At 44.5% G+C, this 27,136-nt stretch overlaps 2 protein-coding genes across 11 annotated transcripts; one reads left to right on the top strand and one right to left on the bottom strand.

The window, feature by feature from the left end:
• Positions 1-1,436: 1,436 nt before the first annotated feature.
• On the top strand, positions 1,437-11,227 carry CNIH1 (cornichon family member 1). 3 transcript variants are annotated; one of them, XM_083516274.1, is made up of 6 exons: positions 1,481-1,671; positions 4,099-4,167; positions 4,410-4,457; positions 7,754-7,866; positions 8,962-9,105; positions 10,282-11,227. In XM_083516274.1, the coding sequence occupies exons 1-6, from the start codon at positions 1,591-1,593 to the stop codon at positions 10,307-10,309; spliced, it is 483 nt and encodes a 160-aa protein (XP_083372400.1). In that variant the 5' UTR covers positions 1,481-1,590; the 3' UTR covers positions 10,310-11,227. The 3 variants fall into 3 exon arrangements, 2 of the variants coding, with proteins under 2 accessions (XP_083372401.1, XP_083372400.1); XM_083516275.1 differs by lacking the exon at positions 4,410-4,457 and having other exon boundaries at positions 1,437-1,671; XR_014529008.1 differs by lacking the exon at positions 4,410-4,457 and having other exon boundaries at positions 1,443-1,671; positions 8,962-9,686; positions 9,936-11,227.
• A 2,924-nt stretch (positions 11,228-14,151) lies between these two features.
• CDKN3 (cyclin dependent kinase inhibitor 3) lies at positions 14,152-25,537 on the bottom strand. Of its 8 annotated transcripts, none has more exons than XM_083516093.1 (8): positions 25,389-25,537; positions 21,647-21,714; positions 20,271-20,323; positions 19,982-20,026; positions 19,044-19,266; positions 17,304-17,335; positions 15,932-16,032; positions 14,152-14,562 (listed from the first exon to the last, which is right to left on the bottom strand). In XM_083516093.1, exons 1-8 carry the CDS (start codon positions 25,410-25,412, stop codon positions 14,476-14,478), a joined length of 633 nt encoding a protein of 210 aa, XP_083372219.1. In that variant the 5' UTR covers positions 25,413-25,537; the 3' UTR covers positions 14,152-14,475. The 8 variants fall into 8 exon arrangements, with proteins under 8 accessions (XP_083372219.1, XP_083372218.1, XP_083372215.1 ...); XM_083516092.1 differs by having other exon boundaries at positions 15,932-16,035; positions 25,389-25,533; XM_083516089.1 differs by lacking the exon at positions 25,389-25,537 and adding an exon at positions 25,176-25,354.
• Between the last annotated feature and the right edge of the window lie 1,599 nt (positions 25,538-27,136).

Raw genomic sequence — 27,136 nt, 5'->3', positions numbered from 1 at the left:
GCCCATGTTGCCATGCGATGGGGGGAAAACCCCCTGGATGTACATTTCTAAAATATAAGATAAAAAACAAAATGAAACCTACATACAGTAACAGTGTTTTGTGTTGTGTAGGGTCCTATGATGTAAGTCATGGGCCCCGCCTGCTAGCCTGCTCCCTCAAAGATCACTGGTTTGCTCAAAAAACGAAGATCATGGGCACTGGGTCCATCACCTCCTGGCAAATAGAAGGGGAAGAAATGGAGGCAGTGAGAGATTTTACTTTCTTGGGCTCCATGATCACTGCAGATGGTGACAGCAGCCACAAAATTAAAAGATGCCTGCTTCTTGGGAGAAAAGCAATGACAAACCTAGACAGCATCTTAAAAAGCAGAGACATCACCTTGCCAACAAAGGTCCGTATAGTAAAAGCTATGGTTTTCCCAGTAGTGATGTATGGAAGTGAGAGCTGGACCATAAAGAAGGCTTATCGCCGAAGAATTGATGCTTTTGAATTCTGGTGCTGGAGGAGACTCTTGAGAGTCCCATGGACTGCAAGAAGATCAAACCTTAAGTGCTCACTGGAAGGACAGATCCTGAAGCTGAGGCTCCAAGACTTTGGCAACCCCATGAGAAGAGAAGACTCCCTGGAAAAGACCCTGATGTTGGGAAAGATGGAGGGCACAGGGAGAAGGGGACGACAGAGGACGAGATGGTGGGACAGTGTTGTCGAAGCTAGCAGCATGAGTTTGACCAAACTGCGGGAGGCAGTGGAAGACAGGAGGGCCTGGCGTGCTCTGGTCCAGGGGGTCACGAAGAGTCGGACATGACTAAACAAAATAAAAAATTACTTCCAGTAGTACCTTAAAGACCAACTAAGTAAGTTCTTGGTATGAGCTTTCGTGTGCATGCACACTTCTTCAGATACACTGAAACAGAAGTTGCCAGATCCTTCTATATAGTGAGAAGGTGGGGAGGGGTATTACTCAGAAGGGTGGTGGGAATGGGAGATTGGCAGGTAGCTGAGATGAGCCTGTTGACGACTCTTAACGAATGCAATAGGTCTTACAGGAAAAGGCAAGGGGTGAGAAGGTGAGAAATGGCTAAGTCATGTATAATGAGATAAGAATTTTATCTGTAACTACGACTAAACAACAACATATATAGGGTGCCTACATTCTGCATGTGCAAATGGCTTGAGATACTTATTAGGTCCATAAGTTACCATATAGCATATATTCCACACAAAAGACAGCGACAATTTGTTGTTGACAGTTGGACATAAAAAGGGCCCCGTTACTTCCAGTAGTTTAGGTCCGCATTGAACCTCAATCCGGCCCTGGTCGTGAGAAACGGGGACAGGAGAACAAAAGCGGGTCCGGGCGGCGCTGCAGTTCCGGCGCCGGCCGCGAGTGGCCGCTGCGGGGCGCCTTCGAGGGAGGGGCGGGAAGGCGCCCGCCGCCGCCGTCACCGTGGCCCGCGCGTGCGCAGTGGCGCTCCCCTCTCGGCCTCGCCGTCGCTGCCCGGGCTCTTGGCGGCCGCCCTGAATGATCCGGCCCGGCATCCCCCGCGCGCCGCTCGGCCGGGGCCTCGTCTTCCGCCAGCGCCGCCGCCATGGCCTTCACGTTCGCCGCCTTCTGCTACATGCTGGCGCTGCTCCTCACCGCCGCGCTCATCTTCTTCGCCATCTGGCATGTGAGTGGATGGGGGGGGGGAGGGGGCTGTGGAGGTGGGGGGGTCAGTGGGGAGAGAGGGGGGACTCCTCATGAGGGGCTGTGTGAGGGGGCAGCCATGGGGAATGGGGGGTGGCGGTGGTTGCATGGGGGTCTGTGGGTCGAGGGGGGCAGGGAAATGGGGCTGTGAAGGTTAGGGGGGTCTGTGGGGAGAGGGGGGGAAAGGGGAGCTGTGTTAGGGGGCAGCCATGGGGGAAAGGGGAGCTGGGGGTGTTTGTATGGGAGGCGGTCCATGGGTCGAGGGGGCTCATGAGGGGAGGGAGGGGGCTGTGTTAGGGGGCAGCCATGGGGGTGTTTGCATGGGGGGGCCTATGGGTTGAGGGGGGCAGGGAAATGGGGCTGTGGAAGTTAGGGAAGTTGGGGAGAGAGGGGGGCATGAGGGGTCCATGGGGTGAGGGGGACTCCTCATGCGGGCAGGGAAATGGGGCTGTGAAGATTCGGGAGGTCCGTGGGGAGAGGGGGGGCTTCTCATGAGGGGGCTGTGTTAGGGGGCAGCCATGGGGGAAGGGGAGCTGGGGGTGTTTGTATGGGAGGCGGTCCATGGGTCGAGGGGGCTCATGAGGGGAGGGGTCTGTGTTAGGGGGCAACCATGGGGAATGGGGGGCTGGGGTGGTTGCATGGGGGCTCTATGGGTCAAGAGGGACAGGGAAATGGGGCTGTGAAGGTTAGGGGGGTCTGTGGGGGGGAGGGGCTGTGTTAGGGGGCAGCCATGGGGGTGTTTGCATGGGGGGTCTATGGGTTGAGGGGGGCAGGGAAATGGGGCTGTGGGAGTTAGGGAAGTTGGGGAGGGGTCCCTGGGGAGAGAGGGGGGCATGAGGGTCCATGGGGTGAGGGGGACTCCTCATGCGGGCAGGGAAATGGGGCTGTGAAGGTTAGGGGGGTCCGTGGGGAGAGGGGGGCCCTCATGAGGGGGCTGTGTTAGGGGGCAGCCATGGGGGAAAGGGGAGCTGGGGATGTTTGTATGGGAGGCGGTCCATGGGTCGAGGGGGCTCATGAGGGGAGGGAGAGGGCTGTGTTAGGGGGCAGCCATGGGGAATGGGGGGTGGGGGTGGTTGCATGGGGGTGTATGGGGTTAGGGGGGCTCCTCGTGAAGGGAGGGAGGGGGCTGTGTGTTGGGGTTGAGGAGGAGCAAAGTGGGGTTCTCATGGGATAGAGCTTGGTGTGTGTGTTGGGGGGAAATAAACGGGTTTATGATCCATGGGGTGAGGGAGACACGGGGTGGGGATGCAGCTTGGGTTTGGGGGTGAAGTGGGAAGGAGGAAGGGCATTCCGGGTGTTTGCATTAGTGGTTTACCCATGGCATTGCATAGGCAATCTGTGGGGCTTAGCAGGGGAGAGCTACGTGTGTGGGGGCGAATAGGTGCTCCTCCCCAGGAGGGTGGTATGTATTTGGGGGTGAGGAGATAAGAGAGGGAAAAGTGGGTGATTGCATGAACGTATGATTTCAGGGGGTTTCTGGGTGGGGGGGGGAGTATGCCAGAGATGGATGCATATTGGGGGGGGGGGAATAGGACCTGTTCGCAGGTGGTAAAGGAAGGAGTTGTTGTGGGGCACTGAAGTGGTGGGTTCGAGGTATTTGGGTCAACCAGGAGTTGCCAAACCAGAATCTTGCGGCAACTTGCTGTTTTATTTCTCTCCTAATACTCCAGCCCTGGGGTGAATTAATGTGACTTTGCCCAGGTATTAGCAAAAGGGAGATGGCGAGTATTTTTGTTGCCCATCAGAAGTGAGCTCGCTCAGGAGGTTGGAGCCTGATAGAACAAAGGGCACTTTCCTCTCAGACCTCTCCCCCCCCCCCCTTCTTCCAGTTACTACCAATTTCTTAACTTGACACGACTGCAAAATCTGCTTCCCTTCAGCAAATGTTTGGCTGGGGTTACACTGTGCAGAAGTGGGAAGCGTTAACTAAGTAGCATCAGGATAAAATGTGTCCATGTGGCTGGGTCATGAGAGTGCTACGAAATAGCCGTACTGTTTTTAGCAATCTTTTGCCTATAGAAAAGATGTCGTTATCGTATTTCACTGGACTAGCTAATTGTGTCAAGGAGCGTTGCCTGCTTCCAAGTTAAAGGAGAGCTTGGGCTTTCCCTCATTAGCCCTAGAAACCGGATGAAGAAACCTGTGAATTGAGCTGTCTTGCGCAGGTCAGGGAGTGTTTTTGTGGCGACAGGAAATGTCTTTTGAGTTCTTTCACATTGTGTCCAGACTCTGCCTAGCTGTTCCATACATTTTAAGAGACTAGCTGGCTGGGATCTAACCCTTGGGAGGGTTTCCTGTAAACTTGAAACTAGGATTTTGTCTCTTCAGGGCGTGGTGCTTTTGAACAGGGCTACACAATCCATTTGAGCTGTTCTCACCCTGCTGTCCAACTGTTCTAATTTTATTTTAGATTATAGCTTTTGATGAGCTGAAGACTGACTACAAGAATCCCATAGACCAGTGTAATACACTCAATCCTGTAAGTTTACGTGAGAGAGATCTCTTTGCATTCATTCTTAGCCAGGTTTTTGGTAATTAATATTGACTTACGATGCATTAGTAAAATGTTACTTGATAATATGTAATAGATCTAAGATTTCTTGGCAGATTTCTTTCTCTTTTCCTCTAAGCTTGAAGTTCTGACTTGCTTGTCTGCTGGTGATCTTGTCAGCTGTCATACTAACATTCTTTCAATCTGCTTTTTACATTTTCGGTACAAAGACAGTTGAAAAGGTTAAAAAGATTAAGAGAGTCAAAATTGCATTAAAGGTGTGTACTGCTTTTTAGTTTAATGTTTTAATGCCACTCTCTACTTTTCATTTTGTTAGGAACATCTGTATTATTTCTGTTGACTTCTTTTTGTTCGGTGTGCTTGCTCATTTGCCTGTCTTTTGTCTATTCAGGGGTTGTAATAACTTCATGGACTTTGTGCGTTGTGAGTTGGCTTGCTTAATAAGAGATGGGGAAAACTGTTACATGCTTAAATTCTTCTATAACTAAGCTAGGCTGGCAAGAATCCAATAGATTTGACACTTGTTGTTTAACGAGGAAAATGCCAGGTTTCCTCTCAACCAGAGTTTGCAAATCTAGTTCAAAACATGGCTTCAAACTCTGGTTCTGATGTGAACCCTGTTTAGTGTTGGTGCAGATCACAAAACCATAATTATGGGAATTCATGTTGGGTAGTCGGGGGACTGGGATACAGGAGTGTGCTATTCCAAGTCTGGCCCCTTGATATATATATTTTTTTATACATGGGGTTGTGTCCTGTGCCAGTCCTCCTCAGAGTAAACCCACTGAAATTAAGACAAGACTAATTTATGTCCATTAAGTTCAGTGGGTGTCCTCTCAGTCAGGCTTGCATCGGATACAGCCCAGGGTTTGTAGGTAGCTGCTGTTACATTTGCACCAGACCTTAGTGAGAGGCGTAGTCCATGTTCTTTAAAAGATTTTCAGTTTAAACCAGAGCTGGATAACCTGCAGTCTGTGGACTCCTAATTTGAGGTGGCCCTTCCTGGTGGGGGATTTAATCCCTACATTTTGTGATTTAGGAAAAATTGTTGCCACAGCCTCAGGAGATGTTACTGACACTGCTGTTAGCTGTTGGAACAGGTTGCACTGTTTAAATAGAGAGCAAAAGATGTCAGACACTCATTTTATATATGTAGCATTTCAACTGTACATGTACTTGTTTAGCAGATTGGAGAGCTAAAATAAATGAAACAACTTCTCAGGTGTTAACCTCTGCCTTCACTCGAAGTGTTTCCCTTTTGCCTTCAGCTACTCCATTAATCAGGGGTGCTTGAGAAAGTTGGGGGGAAACAAAATTCAGCAAGAGCAGGAATGGAGAACCTCTGGTCCTCCAGATGTGTTTGGGCTCCATCTCCTATCAGCCCCAGTCAGAACGGCCATTGGACAGGGATCCTGATGTGAGCTGAAGTCAAGCATCACCTGGAGGGCAATGGGGTTTACACCTCCAGCTCGATGATTTTTCAGTATTGCCCTGCTAACTTTGAGCCAGTGGGTGTCAGTGCTGAATGTAAACCGATCAGCTAGAAGCAGGTCATGGGATGTATGGGTACAACTGCTAGAAGCTGCTTCCACAAAGCAGATTCGTGGAATTGAGAGAATGTCGCAAGCTTGGATAGTGGTTGCGCATGGAACAGTTTACCCTGCTCGGTCATCTCTCATTTGATTTGGGAGGGTGAGAAAATGTTCACTACATGTATGCATTCCCTTATCACAGACTTTTAATCAAAAAGATTCTACCATATGCATGTTGGACAACTATGTTTTAAATATACAGGTGAGAGTCTGCAGACTTTCTCGTGACTAAAGAGCGTCCTTATAAATGCTTTCCTCCCAATAGGGATGCAATAGGTTTAAAAGAAGTGCAGGACTCTTAAAAGCAGGATTAACGTGCAAGATTAGGAAATGGCCAGCAAGTTGACAATAATTTTAGCCACAAGATGGTCTAGTTTTTAATGCTTTGTGGCTGAATGCTTGTAATAACTTTCGTGTTTAGGTCTCCTATTGCTTAGCAGACGCACAGCTGGAATCTCAACCTGTATTTGGGGACATGCAGATTTGAATAGTCTGTGTTAACTGCAGTTCTTCCTCCTTTCATACTGGATACAACAATGACTGCAAGTTCAGACAGAGTGAGGAATATCAGATCAACAGCAGTTTCTGTTACCATCTGTGGTTGATGGTTTCCAGTTTTTCTTGGCTACAAACTGCTGTCTATGATAACAGGCTCCCATATAAACAGGGTGCACTGTCTTCGTAGGTTTTCACTGGAAAGTATGATGGTTAAGAAGTGAATATATTAGAAATGTAAATTGCTTTTCGTAGAACGTAAGAAATGGGCTCCTGTTAAGTTGATTCTAGGCACTGTTTGTTCCCTTCTGCACAGCAGGATTTGTGCTGTTTATATTTGTGTACATTGTTTATGTTAGAGTATTGGTCCTATCTCTGCACAATTATTTGTAAAGGAAAAAAAATGCTTTTTAAAGAAAACATTTGGTTTATAACATACACAGCATTTTAGAGTTCCAGGATTTAGACAACCAGTAGTACACAGCTTCACCTGAATAGTTTGGGACATCCAAAATTTGTAGAAATGGAGCAATAGAAGGTTAGCAAGGAATTGTGCAGTTGTTGAGTCTTGGTTTGAATACAGAAATTCTCAGGATTTTATGTAAGTTTCTAGTCCTGATAATTTGTAGATGTAACTGAGTGAACCTGAAAGTGAAATTTTCTAAAACCACAGAGTGCAGAAAGCAAACACAGTTCAGAATTGCTTTGAAATCTGCTAAATTGATTTTGAAGGGAGAGGTTCATTGATGGATTTCAAGGAAATAAAAGTTAGTTGAGTGAGTGTCCACCTTACTTGATTAAACAATGCAGTGGGCAAGACCAGAGATCTCTGTGTCCACCCCAAATAAAATATAAAAGAAATACCAAACATCCTCCTCTTTTGCTGTATGTGTAGACTTGCACAGTTTCCACCATTTCCAACAATTGGGTTGATGGGAGTTATCTCAAACAGTTTGAGGGCACCTGGTTAGGTAGCTGAAATCCCACCTGTAAATTGTGGTTTGGATGTAGCTCACTGTAAGCAAAAATCGTTTGGAGGGTTGCTGTAAGGCCATCTGCCAGTCTAATATGAAGACAGATGGGCATTGCCTATGGAAAATCTAACTTTCCCTGGGATGTAAGTTGTAAAATGGAAGATATATACGAGTCCTCAGTTTGAGTGATGACCCTCTCCAAAATGTGCAAACTTGCCTTTTTTATTCTCATACCGCAGATTGTATAAATGGTATTCAATGTGAGCAGTAGCCAGTTTTATGCAAATTGTACCAAGTATTGTTTGCACGTTTTACACACTCATGACACAGTACGTTGAAACTATTATGTTGGCTTCTCTTGTCTAATGCTGGCTTTGCTTATTGGCCCTTACTTTTTCTTTTGACGCAGTACACCCCCTGTCACTGTAACGCAAGTAAAATACACTAAATGTGGAAGCAGAACTGCCTTGACTTGTGTGTCTTCCTTTGCAGCTTGTGCTTCCGGAGTACCTCATCCACGCTTTCTTCTGTGTTATGTTTCTGTGTGCAACAGAATGGCTCACGCTGGGTCTCAATATGCCGTTGTTGGCTTACCATATTTGGAGGTAATGCTGGGCATGGTTCAGTCTCAATTTATTCATGGAAATGCACTTCTTACTGTACAGTTTGGTGTAGACTTCCTGTGGAAATTAAGCCTGCGGAGGAATTGGGTTAACGATGCAGATGAAGCCTTTTTCACGTAGGATTGTCGAAGAATGAATAATACAACAGCCAAAGCTGTTCAGTGTGTATGTTGCACATCGATTGGGCTCTGGAAGTCTTGGCCTTAATCTAAAGCAAAACAAGTTTCCACTTCTTATTGTTGGGAGAGAGGAAATCAGAAAAGGAGGCAAGCTTGGATCTAAATTAAATCTTCAGTGTCCTACATGGTTCTCTGCCATTTCCATGACTTCTGTTTGCAAAGTAGAGGGAGATTCCTTTTTCTGATACTTACTTACAGATAAACTCCGTAGTTCTGCCCTGAGCCTGCTTTCGCCTTTATAAATGTGTAAAGAGCTGTCCAAGAATTCATCTGGTCCAGTGCTCTGTCCAGTGTTGGACGCAGAGTAGGATGGAGATAACCCATCTGCTGCTTGTCCCTACTATCTAGTAATCATAGGTATGTTGTACTGAGCTGTTGCTGATGAATGCAGTATATATACTGTTAGTATTCTGCCTTTTTGGCCCCAAACACCTTGCTTCATGAAATCATTGCAAGGGACATTTTATTTTTCACTGTCAAACCAATAACAAAAACAAGTCAAGATCAGAGCAATCAGGTCAGTAGCTAGTTGTTAAAGCTGAAATGTCTGGCACCACCTCCTTCAGTGCGATCTAGATATGTCAGCGTTGCAGTGGATCACAGGGAATGTTTTGGTTAGCTTGGATTTTGTCATGCACTTCACTAAACTGGTGCAATTCCTTTAGGCTTAGGTTTCTTATAGGCTGCCTTGGGCTCCATACTGGAGGAAAGGTGGAATGCAAGTCTAATAAATCAATACATTTTGATAAGTCAGAAACCTTGAAAGGTGGAAGAAGGTGAAGAGAGATCTTCCAGTTCCATGAATGCAACTGCATTTTTATTTCTTCTCATTGCTGAATTTCTGAATACCAAAATTTCTTTTCTTGTACCTTTTAAAAATGCAAATTCGTTTTTCCAGGTATATGAGCAGGCCTGTAATGAGCGGCCCAGGACTCTATGATCCCACAACCATCATGAATGCAGATATTTTAGCATATTGCCAGAAGGAAGGATGGTGCAAACTAGCATTCTACCTTCTATCTTTTTTTTACTACCTATATGGGTAAGTCACAAATTTCATTTTTATTTGTTGCAGAACTTTTCATACTGTCTTTCCAGCAACTCAGGGTGGTTGACGATTTAGGAAAGTAAGATAAGCATTCTACAGAATTTGTTATTAAGTATCAATAGTTGGGTTTTTAAAAATTACTAAGAGCCCAGGCATCTCATACGTGTCTCAAGGTTACCCAGAATTCGTCTCATGACCTGCCTCCTTTTCAGCAGGGGGCGGGTGGAGTTCCGTAATTGGATTGGTGTGACTGAGAAGGCCTTGCCCGGAGTCTGCATGAGAGACGCCTCTTGATAAGCTGCGGCCTGGAACAGGGCCTTGCCACTGGATCCTAAAAGGCAAAGCAGCTCTTAACTAGAAAGCAAATCCCTACCATTTAGATGCATTTTCTGAAGTTGCTATCTGACGTGGAATTTGTACAAAACTTCTTTCTTTAAAAAAAGTGCCCTGCTCTTCAGATATTTTGTTGCTTTAAAATGTAAGCAAAGTAAAGTTGTGCACAACGGTTGCTTGAATTGCCAGAAAAGCAAGTTTTTGCTACTGCCACTTGAGTTTGTTTATTAGAACTGTGCTAGGCCTTGCCAACCTAGCAGTTCAAAAGCACGTCAAAGTGCAAGTAGATAAATAGGTACCGCTCCGGCGGGAAGGTAAACGGCATTTCCGTGTGCTGCTCTGATCCGCCAGAAGCGGCTTAGTCATGCTGGCCACATGACCTGGAAGCTGTACGCCAGCTCCCTCGGCCAATAAAGCGAGATGAGTGCCGCAACCCCAGAGTTGGCCACGACTGGACCTAATGGTCAGGGGTCCCTTTACCTTTACTTTAGGCCTTGGCAAAAGAGACAGGTTTGCCAACCAGAGGCGCCAGGTTGTGGTGCTTTTGCTGGGGGATATGCATGTTTTTGTGTTGAGGGCACCAGGCAATAAATAACCACTGCAAGCACTCGGTTTATAATAAGAGTGAGTGCCAGCAGCAGTAACAACTGTGTGCAGATATCTACTTCCCTTGTGGTTGTACCAGTGAGTATCTGGCTCTGGCTTATGGTGGTACATAATGAGCTCAGTGGTAAAGGCTGAACACAGAAGGTACTCCTAGTATGCAACAAAGCAGAAATATTTCTGCTAAATTTAAAAGAGTTGTATATATTATTCTGTTTATCCTTCTTCCAACAGCATGATTTATGTCTTGGTGAGCTCTTAAAAGATGGCATCCAGCAGACTTGGTTCCAGCGAAGTGCATGCAGAAAAGCCACAAGACGAAAGGATTGTTTTCAAAGAAGAATCTAGTATCAAGATTTAGCAGTGGAATCTGACGATCACAGTTGCAACTGGTGGGGGGAAAGACGACTCCTACATCTTCTTCTCCTGCCCCTTTAAATTGTGCCCATACTTTAATACTCATGGAAAGATGGTTTCATTTTCTAAATTTTACTGGGATGTTTAAAGTGATGAAAATCACATATAAATTAATGTAAAGCGGTTACCTCTGGCTTTGGACAGTTTTGACCCTGCACTCCATAAGGAACAGCCCATTCCCTCAATTATAATAGTATTAATTGCTGTCCTTAGTATAATAGAATTTTGTTTTTGTTCAATTGACTTCGTAGTGGATCATTTGGGTTGTGGACTGCCATCTAGCTGTCACCTGTAGGTACCAAGTGCTCCTGAAAGACTGAATGCTTTTCTGTATGTTATCTCTTAGGTAACCTCTGTGTGTCTTATAGATGAATACATGACAACAACTGCAGGAAGAATTGTAGTTCTATTTTTTACCGTTTGGATATTACCTCCCTATAATGTGCATGGCTCAAACTTCCCATATTTACGGCAAACATTGAATGTCCCTTGCTTTAATTTTCTACACTAAGTGGATATGGTAGGGGGAAGAGGGAATTACTGGTGAAGAGTACATATTAAAACCACCCTATTAAAAAAAAAAAACCTTGTGTAGCGGTCTCAAATTACCATACAACCTGGGTCAAGCGTGGTAATAAAAATAGTTTGTGAGTTTGCAGGTAGAATTGCATACAATTTGAGACACTTGTTCAACAAGTTTGGGTGAATATTCCTGCTGTTCCTTAGTGCAATACAATAAAAACTTCAAAGACGGATAAAACTTCATTTTCTTCTACTGCTTTGGCTTTTTCAAAGTGCTTTGGAACTGCTGACTTTAGCCAGCCGCTGCTAGGTAATACTGTTCCAGTTTTAAAGGTAAAGCAATAACTTGAAAAAGGACACCTTCTGCTAAACAGCAGGGCTGCCTTTAGAGCAAAGGTGATTAGAAGCTAGACCAATGTCCTTCAGGGGGCAGCAGGTCAGTTTCAAATGGATTCTTGCAAAGCCAGACTTCTGGCCTGATCCTGGAAAATACTTGCCTCTGTTCTTAGGCAGGAGCAGGGACAAGCTAGGCTTTCACTCTATAAGAGATTCCAAGTATGGAATCTTGGTTTGTAAAGCAAAACATTTTGGATCTTTAGAGGGGAAGTCAATCACACCAGACTGAAACTGGTCACTCCCGTTGAGCATCTTATGCCCATTGCTGGTGGAAGTCAACTCTGCCGCAAGAGCTGCTGAGAGGTTCATTCTCCTTGGAACAAAGGACTTCAAGAGCACAACGGAGCTGCTTTTTATTCACAAACAGGTCGGTTTGATACCTATTATAGGTCCAAGGAAGACAGCTATGAGCATTGCCGACCTAAGTCCATGGGGTGGATGAAATAGGAATGGAAATGAAGAAATTTCAGCCAGTCCTTACCTCATATTCCAAGCTTTCAAGATCCTGCAAAACATTTTCTGATTGCATTGTACAGCTATGAAACTTGATTTTAAAATGAATTCAGTACATCAGGATAATAAGAAGCTGCAAGTCCTTATTCTGACAGCTGTGCAGTTTTAAAAATAGGTATTCATCTCATTTGGCATATTCAAAACCATCATTATCTATTGGCGACGAGTGTCACATGTTTGGGTAGATTATGTTCACTTGATCCTGCATCTCTAGCTTTAGTATTTGCTGAAGGATCTGAAATTGTGCCTGTCATAGCTTTAATGGCATGCAGTGTCCATAGTATGTTAATAATAATAATAATAATAATAATAATAATAATAATAATAATAATAAATTTTATTTATATCCCGCCCTCCCCAGCCAAAGCCGGGCTCACGTGTTCACGTAAAAAAGATTACCTATTACTTTCTGTGTTGTGACTGATATTTTACATCTTTATACAGCTGGCAGCCATATTAGCTTCTTTTAGTATGTGTGCTTTTAAGACAGCAAACGAGGTTTTTGCCCACGATGGGTGTGTAGCATTTGATTTCCACAACTTTCTCTAGGAGAGAAACATTACATTTGTGTATAAGATACTGGTGCTGTCATCAAACTGCCTTTGCCTCTCTTAAAATATGATGTCGGCTTTAAGTCAAAGCTTGCTTTGTGGTCCTTTTTTTTTTACATACAGTGGTACCTCAGGTTAAGTACTTAATTTGTTCCGGAGGTCCGTACTTAACCTGAAGCACCACTTTAGCTAATGGGGCCTCCTGCTGCCACCGGAGCACGATTTCTGTTCCCATCTTGAAGCAAAGTTTTTAACCTGAAGAACTATTTCTAGGTTTGCGGAGTCTGTAACCTGAAGCGTATGTAACCCGAGGTACCACTGTATAAGGTACTAGGGTGTAAGTGCAGGAGAAACTGAAGAAACTGCAGAGGTGTGAATCTCTTTATAATATACAGGTATCCTATAAATATACAGGTATCCCATAAACAAGGGACGCGGGTGGTGCTGTGGGTTAAACCACAGAGCCTAGGACTTGCAGATCAGAAGATCGGCAGTTCGAATCCCCGCGATGGGGTGAGCTCCCGTTGCTCGGTCCCTGTTCCTGCCAACCTAGCAGTTCGAAAGCACGTCAAAGTGCAAGTAGATAAATAGGTACCACTCCAGCGGGAAGGTAAACGGCGTTTCCGTGCTCTGCTCTAGTTCGCCAGAAGCGGCTTTGTCATGCTGGCCACAGCTATACGCCAGCTATACGCAGCTATATGCTGGCCACAGCTATACGCCGGCTCCCTTGGCCAATAAAGCGAGATAAGCGCCGCAACCCCAGAGTCGGTCACGACTGGACCTAATGGTCAGGGGTCCCTTTACCTATCCCATAAACATGGGATAGCGATAACGGCTCCTCAGCTCTGATATCTCCTGGGGTTTTTTTATTGGGTTGGCTTTTGTTTTTTTTGAAGATCAGGTAGCAGTTTATGGGAAAGAACTCTTGAGACCCTCGAGATCAACTGCCAGTCAGAGTAGACAGCAATGGACCAGATGGATATACAGCATGACTTGCATATGTAGGTATCTCTGAGGCTGAAACAAAAAAAAGGCACTTCCACTTCTACAGAGGCTTCCAAAAGCGCTAAACAAGCAGCCCATCCAAGCTAACATCAACTAGGGTTGCTGCCTAAGCTAACTTTTGATATGGCTGGCTACATCAAATAGAGCAATATTGCCCTTGATGATTTCAGACTGGGGTGGGGGGATTCAAATGCAACAGGAGGTACTTCTGGTTTGACAGGTACCAGCTGGTTTTTAGAAAGCCTGCATAGCAGTAAATTGTTTCAGGATAGGCGACCACTGGGGGGCAAGTCAGATTAGGCAATCATGCAAGCTTGGAGGACAATCACTTTTAATACACACTGTTTCCTAGCAGTTACGGGAACAGCCCATAGGTTTCTAGAGAAGTGAACAGGAAAGTGAGGTGCAAGCTTGCAGGGGCACTATTTTGTGCAATATTTGTTCAAACCTCATGGGAGAGAGACATTTGGAAAGGCAGCCCATGTTAAAGACATCATCCAGAATGCCAGCTGTTGCGGGTGTGTCCTAGGACATAGCAGGAAACCTTCTGACGCACCCTAAAGTTTAAAAATGCCAGATGCTGTTTTCTTCTGTAGGGCTTCCCACAAACCAGGGAGATGCAAGAACAGAGAACAAACATGTCCCACCAAAGCACAGAAAACAAGACGTGGGATGGAGAGTTAAAAATATGAACAGAAGGTTTGAAACTAATCATATTTATTGTGAATTCAACCACATATTGAGAATGTTATGTTTCAGGAATCCATCGACAAATGTACCCTTTAAAACGCGAATTTATGCTGTGAAAACATTCTAGTATTGCTCTTGCTCACAGAGAACCCTCACAGCTTATATTTGTTGTATTTTGCATCAGACAGCTTGCCAGGGAGACAGTGCCAGGATAGCCTGACTAATTAAGTTCCGATGAGACGTTGGAGACAGGTGCATTTTCACCTGCATGCACCAAGCAAAGGCAATTGGCAGCATGGTCATGTAAGAAGCAGCTCAGTTCCACTGCCGCTGTTTATCGTGATACTGATCTTGCTGTTGCACCTTCTGTTGCTAGATGGACAGCCAGAGTCTCTTGAAAATCATGCAGGTAGTTGTATTGCTGCAAGGGAAAGCAGGGTGGCTAAGCTGCAGCACCTGTTCTCTAATCACAGATGCTAAAATGAGTAGAGGACAGTTGTGAAAGGTGGTTGTGAGAACAGATTTCTGAAAGCCCAAAGGAAGTACTCCTGACTCCCGACCAATCCACTTCTTAGCTGTCAAGCAGATCCCCTTCCTTTCTCAGGTTCTACAAAGCATTGTCTGTTGGGAATGCAGGGTCCTAGAGTATCTTTCAATTTCTCTTCCCTCCCAGCTGAACTTGCTTAGAGAGATCAGGCCCAGGATCCTTCCTTTTTCCCCCTTCTCTTTTTTTAATTTATTTAATTTAAATTCATCATTAATACACATATACAAGCATACAAACATACATTTCATACAATCCTTAAAAATGTTCAAACATACTTACACTCAATCCCACAAATAGTTCCTTTCCCCATCACCATCCACCAACCCTTCACCCCACCTTTGTGCTTGACTTCCAATCTACTCAATTACAATTTCTTTCCACTTCTATTACTTTCTTTCACACACCTTTACCCTAATTTCATACTTCTTTTTCTATTACACATTGTTTTCCATCTTATTTGATATTTCAGTATTTGAAACGGAACTTGTTTATTCTAATAGGAGTTCTGATTTTTCGATATGATTTTGCAAGTATCTTTTAAACACCTTCCAGCAGGATCCCTCCTAATCTGCTCACATGTCCTTGATTTTTTGCAGTCCATTAAATGGCAAGCTCCCTGAATAAGAGGACAATGGGAGATGCTGGGTAGGATTCACTAAACCAGCACCATCAGCAGAAGCCTGGTGCAAGGACTTCCACTTGTGCAACAGGGATTTCCTGCCCTCTCCTCACCTTGGAATTGGCTTCAAGGGGGTCCAGTGAACAACCCACAGAACAGCACATGGGGGAGGATAGGAAAGGGGGGGGGGTTGTTCCACCTGGGAAGCTGCAAGGCTTGCGCAGATGGAATGACTGGAAGAGCACAATGTTGAATTCCACCCAATAATAATAATAATAATAATAATGCTCTGTAAATATTCAGGGCTTATCCACACTTTTGCTTTTCTCGTGTCTAGAAAGCCTGTTTTCTGTAAGGGCAATGCAGGATTCTGGTATGGCCTTGTGGTCAAGAGCAGAAATGGTGAATTATGGATACTGTCACCAGCAGCAGTTTTTTTTGACTATGGCAGACCAACACGGCTACCTATCTGTAACTGGAACCAGCAGCAGTGATATCCTTCTTTAACTCTTAGAAAGCCAGGAAAGATTTTCAGTGCCAAAGAAAACACTGCCTTTAGTCAGCTGTTGCCCTTTAACTTGTCCTCCCACTACCAAGCCGGCCCATCATGGCCTTCCCTCATACCTTTATGGTTTGTATAGCTCCTGAACCTCTCAAGTCTCGCAGGCTGTCTATGGCCTGCTGTGGGCCTATTGTGTCAGATATCTGAAGCAGGAGACAAGCTGCTACTGTAAAAAAAGAAAAAGAAAAAACCTAAGAGATTTTCTGTTTAAGGAAACCAGTTGTATTTAGTGAGGAGGCAGAACCTGCTTGAAAGCCTGAGTGAATAATAATAATAATAATAATAATAATAATAATAAGAGTAATAGTAACAGTGATGATGATGTTATAATTTGTACCCTGTCCATCTGCCTGGGTTGCCACAGCCACTCTGGGCAGCATCCAAAATATAAAAAACACAGTGAGACATCAAACATTTTAAACTTCCTTATACAGGGCTGCCTTCAGATATGTTCTAATAGTCATGTAGTTGTTTATCTCATTTTCATCTGATGGGAGGGCATTCCACAGGGCAGGCGCCCTCTGCCTGGTTCCCTGTAACTTCACATTAATACGTTTTAAGATTGCAAATCCTATATGCATTTACCTGGGAGCAAGTCCAACTGAACTCAGGGGAGATTACTTCCGATTATATATGCCAGGGATTATGCTGTATGTGAAGGATGAGCAACATCTGGCTGTCCAGATGTGGTCAATTGTTAGGAATGGAGGGAGTTGTAGTCCCAACATCTGGAGAGCTGTAAGTTCTCCATTCCTGCTATACATGCTCAGAGCACATTTTCTTGTGAAGCGTTCCTTACACTTGTTGAGGCTGAAGCTAAGAGAGTGGCTTGCTTAAGGAACCCCAGGGAAGTCACAGCTGAGCTACAGGACAGCACAGAAATATCATATTATGCCTTCTGCATTTCATGACCTTTGTCACCAATGGGTATATAACCTGCGAGCTGAGAATAACTGGTCATGAAAGCATCTGCCATAATACATCTGTGAGTATTTCAGGTGCCATAACAATCTTTGAGCTTTAAAGCAAGGACTTCTAGCTCCAACCTCATACTCTTCACCATGACACAGGTCTTGCAAGGCAGTTCCACCTTCCTCTTTTTATTGCCCATCTTGGCATTTCATGGGCACCTCAGTAATAAAAATAAAAGATTAATAGTTCTCGCAACTTGCGGGGGAAAAAATGCGCTCTGCCAGTGATGCTCTTCTTCCAGAGTTGTTGTTGTTATACCTAGGGAGTAGAAGGCAAGGAGTATTCCTACAACTCAGCTGTGAAAGAGCTTCCGCCTTTTACATCTGCAAAGATGAATCTGAGACTACTGGTGGAGAAAATTGTGTAACATACTAGAGGACATAGTTTCACGATCAGATGGATTTATGCAGGAAAATGCCAATATTAAACTAATTAATGCTTTTAGAAAAAGTATTTACTTACTGAGACAGGATCTTCCAAGCCCTCCATAACAGCTGAAAGTGGGGAAAAAAGGATTGGGCATTTTTTTTTCAAAAACAGAACACGTACAGTGGTACCTTGGGTTACATACGCTTCAGGTTACGTGCACTTCAGGTTACAGACTCCGCTAACCCAGAAATAGTGCTTCAGGTTAAGAACTTTGCTTCAGGATGAGAACAGAAATCATGGGGCGGCAGCAGGAGGCCCCATTAGCTAAAGTGGTGCTTCAGGTTAAGAACAGTTTCAGGTTAAGAACGGACCTCCAGAACGAATTAAGTACTTAACCCGAGGTACCACTGTACATTGTGATAGTATCAAGAGTCACAACGAACCAGCTCTGTCTTGTCCCAGAAAAAGGTTTCCAATCTGATATTGAGAGGCAATATCCTTAACACAGCCACCCCAAACCTGGTACAGTTCAGATGTTTGGGCATTTGACTTTCATCAGTGTCAGGTTGGGGAAAGCTGCCCTGACGTAGGCTCGTTGTTCAGGGCTCCGTATAGCTCTATGTTTCTTGAGCTCCCCTTCAAAAACCCAGTCCTAGCCTACGATGACTGTGTATAAGGACTCTCCAGTTTTCTTATAATGAACCCTTATTGTTGCATAGGACAGAAGCTTCTCTGTGGCACCATTTTTTAAAGCTAAGCGAATCTGGGTGCCGCATGGGAGAGTGCTGGAAATCTTTTGAATGCTGCCTTTCAGCTTCTTACACTCTGCGCTTCAATCGGGAGAAAGCCGCACTCGCAGAGCTCAGGCGATGCTGGATTTCATCAAAGAAGAAGAAGCTTCTTAGAGCAAAGGCAGGATAAAATATAATTACTAAAAATCTAAAATCAAATCTTGGGAATGGCACACATCTTCCTTGTCATCCTGACTTCGCAAGCTCACTGATAATAATAATAATAATAATAATAATAATAATAATAATAATAATAATACCTTTATTGTCAATGTACAACCTGTGTACAATGAAATAAACTGAGCCTCTCCCACCCACTCAATCTCATTGCACTCTGTGTGCTTGTCGCACAACACACCAACCCCGTAAGTCAGTTGCACTATATTATTTTCTGTTCAGCAGCCTAACAGTCCACGGATAGAAACTGTTTTTTAGCCTGTTGGTACGACTGATTATACTTCTATATCTCCTGCCCGAGGATAGAAGATTAAAGAGGTGCTGGCCAGGGTGTGAATCGTCCCTGAGAATTCTTCTTGCACTTTTCCCTAAAGCAGGGGTCAGCAAACCTTTTCAGCAGGGGGCCAGTCCACTGTACCTCAGATCGTGTGGGGGGCCAGACTATTTTTTTGGGGGGGGGAATGAACGAATTCCTATGCCCCACAACTAACCCAGAGATGCATTTTAAATAAAAGGACACATTCTACTCATGTAAAAACACGCCGATTCCCGGACCATCCACGGGTCGGATTTAGAAGGCGATTGGGCCGGATCCGGCCCCCAGGCCTTAGTTTGCCTACCCATGCCCTAAAGCATTCAGTTTTAGGATTTTCTTGATTTAGGAAGATTCTCTAGGATGGGGCACATCTGCATTTTATTTTGTCCCACCTACATGGGAACGGTGGCAGCATTCAAGAGGGTGGCAGAAGCTGGGAGGCAAATTTCTGAACTGTGGTGTTAGCAGGAAACTTTGGTGGGTGTATACAGGTTGTGACCATCTTCACTTGTGGAGAGAGGACAAAAGACCTGGCGCACTGGAACTCACTGTATTAAGGTTTTCCGGTCGCCTTCGAGGCAGCTTCTCAGTTCCTTTAGAATCAGGCAGCATTTGGCTATGTCTGGAGTGTCTCCATCAGGTATAGGGTGATGGTGCACAGCAATCCCTTGGCTCTGATATGCCTCTAGGAGGTGTGGGACACGGTACTTTGAAAGCTCTCCTCTGGTACAGAGGACAAAGACATCCTGCACCCCGTAGCTCTTCAGTTCATCTGCAAAGGAACGAAGCTGTTCGCCTTGTTAAAAGGCTACACGAAACCATAAAAGCCTTGCGAATCCTAATTCAGAAAACAATTCAAACTGACTTTACAACAAGGAATTTGTGCGTTCCATGACCTGATTATTAGGCAAACCACGGTTGCTCGCCTAATAAAGCTCGCCTAATTTTAGCAACTGAAATTGCAGTACTGCCCTGGAATTTGATACTCTGGCAGGGTGGAATTAGTGCTTGGCTCAGGATACAAGGAAAATAAATGTTCCAAGGAGAGCAGCAACATTTAATAATTTTTTGATTAACTATTTTTTAAAAAAATGATCAGTAAAAAGGTGTCCCCCAATTAGACACTAAATTCTTAAAATGCTTAAATCATTTTTTAATTGTAATTTTTTAAAATTAAAATGTAAAAACAATTCATTTAAAATAAAAATCTTAAATCATTCTTAAAGCAATAATGTTATACAAACTGCAGGTGGTAAATGCCATCTTAAGAGCTATTCTCTCAAGTGAGAGGGAAGAGGAAATGTCTCTTCTGGAACCTTTTATCAGGAAAGATGTTACATAAAGAAGGGAATAAGGAAAAATAAGAACACCAAAAATGCTTATCCCAGAATCCTATGCCAGTTGTAAGATATAAGAAAAGGGAAACTTGGAGTAACCAGGCATTGAAGGAAGGCTGAAAGATCCCCAGGGAACTGATATATAATTACCTATATCTTTCTGAAGGCTTCTTCTAATACTTTTGAATCGGCAACCTAAAATGATGCAGTGTGGATACATGAAAGAACATATCAAGTACTGCTAGAAATATAACAAGTATTTGTTAAATACAAGACATCTATGTCTATTTACCACCAACAGGCCACCTTATTCAGCTATGTTTCATTTTACCTCACATGTAGTGACATAGGCAGATTAATGTGGGGTGGGGTAAGTTAAGATTCGCCCCCCATCAAATGAATGAGCTTTTAAATCAGTTTTTAAGCTGTTATTGCATACCTGGTAGTGAGCAAATTCCAAGAAACTGGGAATAGGTTGGTGATAGGGCTAACCTACAGAAAGCAAGAAAGAAAGTTAAAAACCTTTACAATGGCATTTAAATTTGCAATCAGCAAGCTCTCTTTACAACTACAGGTCTGCTACATCGTCGACAGGAGAGGAGTTTCAAATCTAGCTCACAACTTCTCTAGATGTCCTTTTCATTGCACATGCATAGTTTGTGCTCATGATGCTATCGGGGTGGTTACATGTGACCCCATTTTCAACACTGTTTGAGCCTGCAACAGTTCTGGGGACGGTTACACTGCTTCATTTACAGCCAGTGCATATCACACAACATGAAATCCTGTAAGGCGCACTCCTCCATTGTCTCCCGAGACAGATGAATACCAACAACAAAATGAGGAAGCACCACAGAACAAGCTAAAGCAGAATAACACACCCATCCCAACTTGATGTTGTTGGCATCTGTCTGTCTCAAGAGACAATGGTGTGTGCCTCGGGGTGAATTCATTAGCAGTACCAAAGTGTCCTCTCCGAGGTGCAGGCCTGGGCAATGTGTATGGAGGTCCTGAGCTGCTCAGATGACAAGACACATATCCCAGACTCATTGATGTGGTCCAAAGGAAAACAGAGCAAAATGTTTGGTACCAGCTTGGCTGCAGGAGTTGCTGGAAGGAGGCGTACAAGGTTTCCTGGGGACTCCATTCTGGGTTTGTGTAGGGTTTACTCCTTAGCCTTTTCTTCTCCCGAAGATATCCCATAAGGCAGCAGAGGATTAGGATCACTGTTTTCCTTATCTTATATGGGCTACTTTCACAGAATAATGAACCCCATCTGCCCCTCACTTCCCTCTGCAGCATGTGCAGAAACCCACTCCTGGTCTCGTCCGCTCAATCTGCCAGAGCCTGTCTTCGCATGCAGGGGAAGTCCCCAACTCACTGTGGGTTTGAGACTCATAGGCTACCATCACCTGGTTTAGCTGGCCAGTCGAAGCTGTTCCTGGTGTGTGGCTGCTGTTGCATACTGCCAGTTTCCAGGAGCCACAGGCGAGAGCCGAGTGCAGGGTGCAGGGGACCAAAGGTGGACAAACTGCCCCAGAATGAGCACAACTACCCCTCCCCTAACACCCCATATGAAGTTACAGATAGGTAGCCGTCAAAATAAAAAATAGTCAAAATAAAAAAATTCCTTCCAGTAGCACCTTAAAGACCAACTAAGTTAGTTCTTGGTATGAGCTTTCGTGTGCATGCACACTTCTTCAGATACCCCATATGAAGAAAATTAAGCAAGCTGTGAAATGTGGCTAGTGGCCAGAATACTAAGCTGCTCCAAAGGAATTCTGGAAGGGGTCCCCTGAGGAAATTTGGACCTACCAGGATACTTGAAAGGGTACCTGTTCTTCCTCCGAGGGTTCTTCGTCTGATGAGTCGAACTCGTTTGCCTGCATTGCAAGATTTTACAACATCAGCCCACTTACTGCACACACGACACCTCGGGGTACAAATCAACTTCTCCACCCCACACGTCTAATAAATTGTCAATACCTGTATAGCTGCTTCATGACTATTGTTCATTCTGGCTGGCCAGGAAATGTATCATGAAAGGCTCCAGATAACTGGCTGCCATCCACTAAAATTAGGATTGCAACCTGTCCAGCTAAATGCCTTGAGCAGAATTGTGGGGTTTTTTTTTTACATATCTACCTTTATTGTGACATTTAGTCTAGTGACATGTCCTCCAGCATTTAAGCTGAAAATAAGGACACAGTGTCATCACAGGGTGGTGGGTGAGGCAGTTCCAGGCGTCAGAGGGTGATGGAGCAAAGATTTAGGGTGGCCATGGGGCAGTGGCGTAGCGTGGGGGGTGCCAGCCGCACCGGGCGCAACACCTGGGGAGGCGCGAGTCCAGAGGGAAGGGACAAGCAATCGAGGCTTGGTTGGGGTGGGGGGTCGTCGTCTCCGCCACTGCTTCTGTTTTCCGCTGCGCTGAGGCGAGCTGGGCGCGGCCAGGCATGCAAGCGCAGCGCCTGGCCAAGCGCTGCAGCCTGGGGAGCCGGCGCCTTAGCGCCTCGCCGTCGGCCGCGCAGCCGTTGCCCAAGCTCGACACCTCGTGGAGGGCGCCCCTCTCTCTCTCTCTCTGCCTGGAGGGGAGGGGCTTTCCCTGCTCTTTGTTCCGTTTGAGCAAACCCAGCAAGGAAACAGAGCAGGGTGGGCAGTAAGACCCTGAGGTAGAATGCAGGAAAGCAGCAACTTCCTCTTTTCAGGTTTCCCTTCTCCGGTACCTACCCACCCACGTTTATTGTGAGGGAAATCTAGCTGACTGCAGGGAAGGGGTTGGGTGCATGTAATGTGTGACAAAGGCATCAGGTGTACGTCTTGGGTGGAAAGGGTATAAGGGTGGGGAGGTAGAGCGCATTTAAAAAAACCAAAACATTGTGGATTTAAACAAGGAAAATGTAGCATAATCTACTGTTTGTAAGGGCCCTTTGGGATTGGTTTTACCCATCTCAGACAGTTAGCTCATAGTGTAAATAAAGATGGCTGTTGTTTACATTTTTTTAATAAAAGCATCAACAACGATCCTTTTGCACGGTCTGTTGTGCTGTGTTGCAGAACTTTTTGCAGTTGCAGGATTAGGGATGGTGTTCTGTGCTACAGTGGCGTAGCGTGGGGGGTGCAGGCTGGGCCGGCCACACCGGGCGCAACATCTGGGGGGCCGCGCTCCATGGGTTAGGGGGCGCAAATTACTTGCCTTGCCCCGGGTGCTGACAACCCACGCTACGCCACTGCCATGGGGTCTACTTTACAGAGAACTGTCCTCTATATCGGTTTTAATGTATCTATGTGGGGTTTATTGCCTGCTTGGTTGTAAGTTACTTTGGGTTGCCCTGGGCTAAAGCAATTAAGAAATTTAATTAATAATAATATATGAAGCACTGTTTGGTTTAAAGCAGGCATGGCCAAACTTGGCCCTCCAGCTGTTTTGGGACTACAGCTCCCATCATCCCTAGCTAATAGGACCAGTGGTCAGGGATGATGGGAATTGTAGTCCCAAAACAGCTGGAGGGCCAAGTTTGGCCATGCCTGGTAAAGATAAAGAACCCTAAGAAGGAAGATCACCATGTGCCTTGAAGTTGCAGACACCTGGACAGGAGAACAAACAGGTTCCTTGGGTCACTCACCCAGTTTGCCCCACACTAGGATAAAAGGTTACAGTTTCTTCATTTAATTATACTGTCGACTTTCAGATGTTGCAATTGTGCATTTAAATGGCCATGTGCAAATGTTACGCGTGCCCTTGTCCTATTTTTATTTGGCATTGCGTAAGTGGCCACCCTCCAAATGTAATTGGTGGGGTTGCAACGGGATATAAGAGCAGAGAGACGAGGCCACGAAGGGCTGGGATATATCCAGTCTCATATAACCAAAATTTGTTGTTGTTGTTTAGTTGTTTAGTCGTGTCCGACTCTTCGTGACCCCCTGGACCAGAGCACGCCAGGCACTCCTGTCCTCCACTGCCTCCCGCAGTTTGGTCAAACTCATGCTGGTAGCTTCGAGAACACTGTCCCACCATCTCGTCCTCTGTCGTCCCCTTCTCCTTGTGCCCTCCATCTTTCCCACCATCAGGGTCTTTTCCAGGGAGTCTTCTCTTCTCATGAGGTGGCCAAAGTCTTGGAGCCTCAGCTTCAGGATCTGTCCTTCCAGGGAGCACTCAGGGCTGATTTCCTTCAGAATGGAGAGGTTTGATCTTCTTGCAGTCCATGGGACTCTTAAGAGTCTCCTCCAGCACCAGAATTCAAAAGCATCAATTCTTCGGCGACCAGCCTTCTTTATGGTCCAGCTCTCACTTCCATACATCACTACTGGGAAAACCATGGCTTTTACTATACGGACCTTTGTTGGCAAGGTGATGTCTTTACTTTTTAAGATGCTGTTTAGGTTTGTCATTGCTTTTCTCCCAAGTAGCAGGCGTCTCTTAATTTCGTGGCTGCTGTCGCCATCTGCAGTGATCATGGAGCTGAAGAAAGTAAAATCTCTCGCTGCCTCCATTTCTTCCACTTCTATTTGCCAGGAGGTGATGGGGCCAGTAGCCATGATCTTCGTTTTTTTGATGTTGAGCTTCACGCTTAAGGCTAATTAATGGATGATGGGGTTAAGACCATGGAATAAGCTATCCTGCCAACCTTCGCTAGATCACTTCCCCTCACCTTGAAAGTAATAAAGCTCTTGGGTCTCCCACTTTCCACCTTTGTATGCATTATTATTATTATTATTAGGGATTGAGTATTTTCCCTGATTATTCCTCCTGCACGAGCCATAAATCTGTGTTGAAGGCATGGAGTGGATTGTGTTAATGATATATAAAACTGAGCACCCACATATTGTATCATGCATTTCATATAACTACCCCAACCCTGACTTTAATATTAAACGCTTTAATTGCTTTTTTGTGGGTTTGCTCTTTTACATGTAAACCTCCCTGGAGAATTCTACCCAAGAGCACAATAGAAAATGCTGCAATAATAACAATTAATAATACAATAATAGCAGTTCCTGCAGAAATGGTTATAGCAGAAATAAATCCCTTTACCAAAGGGTTTTTGTTTTGTTTCTTGCTTATATATATATGTGTGTGTGTGTAATATATATATATATATATATATATATATATATATATATATATAATAAATATAATTTATTTATAATAATATTATACACACACACACACACATTATTTATTTATTTATTTATTACATATAAATATAGGTCCCACAAGCCTGTGAGGGGCGCATTAACATTGAACAATTTTTGCCTTCTGTCTCCTTTCCCTCCCTATCCCCCTTAATTTCCAATGCGTCGGGTAACGCTGAGGTAAATTCACTCTGCACGTGCTCAGAGGCACCCTTAAAGCGGACGGCGTGGAAAACCGAGATTGGTAAGGGGAGGCGGGGAGAGGCTGAGAAGAAAGGGATCCCATTCGCCCCGCGCTCAGTCCGTCACAGGAGAACGAGGTAGCGGCAAAGCCCCCTTTTCCCGCCCAAAATCCAGAAAACGGCGCAGGATTGGCAGTTCCCCTCCCGCTCTCCTGCGTTGCTAGGATACAGCCTCCCCTCACCACAGCTGCGCGGACTCGCGCCATCCTCTCTGCTGAAAAAACAAACAAACCGCCGCCGGCCGCCAACGGTTTCGAAAGAGAGAGTTCGCGCCGCAGCCGAGAACGCGGATTGGCCCTTTTTTCTACCGCCCCTTTGCCGGCGGCCTATCAGCCGGCGGGGAATAAACAAAGCTCCCGCCTTGCTAGGGCTTCTTGGAAGGACGCTTCTTATTGGACAGTGGCTTTGAAGACCCCGCCCCCGCCTGCTCTTAACTCAAAGCGGTTTACAAGTATAAAACAACCAAAAACGAAAAGATAACAGCACATAATTAAAACCCACAATGAAACAATTTCAGTTTTTCACATTAAGTCTCAGTGGATTTTTTTTTAAAAAAAGGTAGTCACAGCATCACATTAAAATTCCATTAAAATTAAAAAGATACATTTCATTATGTCATTTTTCTATTTCTCATAATTCAGTTGCAAAAACAGTTGCTGTTGTGAAATGCACATGATTTTACAAGACAGTTTCAGGTCCCTTGCTAGCACAGAGGATCTAAGATACAAATAAGGCATTGTGTTAATTCCACGTTTTTATGAATATGGGATTTATTCCTTGGAGTGACCCTTCCTTTTGTCAATGGACAACACAGCCCTATATGTGCCTACTCAGAAGTAAGTCTCGCTGAGTTCAACAGAGCTTACTCCCTTGTAAGTGGGTACAGGGCTGTGAGGGGGAAAAATTGAGTTTTAGTAAAACACGACTGCAGCAGTAGAGGGCACCCTTGCTTTATAAATGCAAAACGCTCTTTACAAAATCTGCTTTCTAAAAATATGTTTGTTAGCATCACATTATGCACCTGCAAAATAATAATGTGATCGATAAAGCACCACTGACGGTGAGCCTTTTGCACATCATGTACTTGTATTTTTTAATAATGATATTTATTGAAAAAAGAATTTTTAAAATCACAAAGAAAAAAAAGGCAAAATTACAGAGAAAAAAGACAAAAACAGAAAAAAGAAAAACTAAAACCATCATTTTCAAATTCTCCACTTTCATTACCTTCTTTCCATGACCTCCTCCTCCTCCCATCTCTTGTATCTTGATTAATAATTGTCACAGCAAATCCTTTCCATAATTCATAATATTCTGTCATTACATTACCTTGCTCTATTTTCCATCTTATCTTATAAAAAACCTTAAAACTTAAAACTTAAATCTTATTTTTACCAGCTTCTCATAACCATTACCTTTTTACCTAGTTCTTTAAACATTCTTACAAGAGCCAAGTAATTTCATTTCAACATTTTTGCAACGTTCATAAAACATTTCTGATGATAAAAAAAGAGAATAAAAACAATCCAATCTTCTTCCAGCGTCCCCTCCCCCCGGTCCCGGGATTGTCAGTCCTTTTTTTGCACATCATGTACTTGAACAGCAGGGTGTAAAAACTGGAATGGTTTATACATACCTATAATAATAATAATAATAATAATAATAATAATAATAATAATTTATATCCCGCCCATCTGGCTGAGTCTCCCCAGCCATTCTGGGGAGCCTGTTTGTTTCCTCCTTTGTTAAAAAAATGTTACTAGAATCATAGCATCTTAGAGTCTGCCATACAGGAAACTTAGCTAAAGCACCCAGGACCATAGCTGTCAAGTGTCCCTTATTTGAAGGGACAGTCCCTTATTCCAGCATCATGTCCTGCTGCTGTCCCTTATTGATGGATGTCCCTTAAATGTCCCTTAAATGATGTCCC

Source organism: Podarcis liolepis (genome assembly GCF_965112155.1).
Source record: "Podarcis liolepis genome assembly, chromosome: 1".
Lineage (NCBI taxonomy): Eukaryota > Metazoa > Chordata > Lepidosauria > Squamata > Lacertidae > Podarcis > Podarcis liolepis.
Note: the sequence above shows the minus strand (reverse complement) of the source record. Positions and strands in the feature narration are given on the sequence as shown.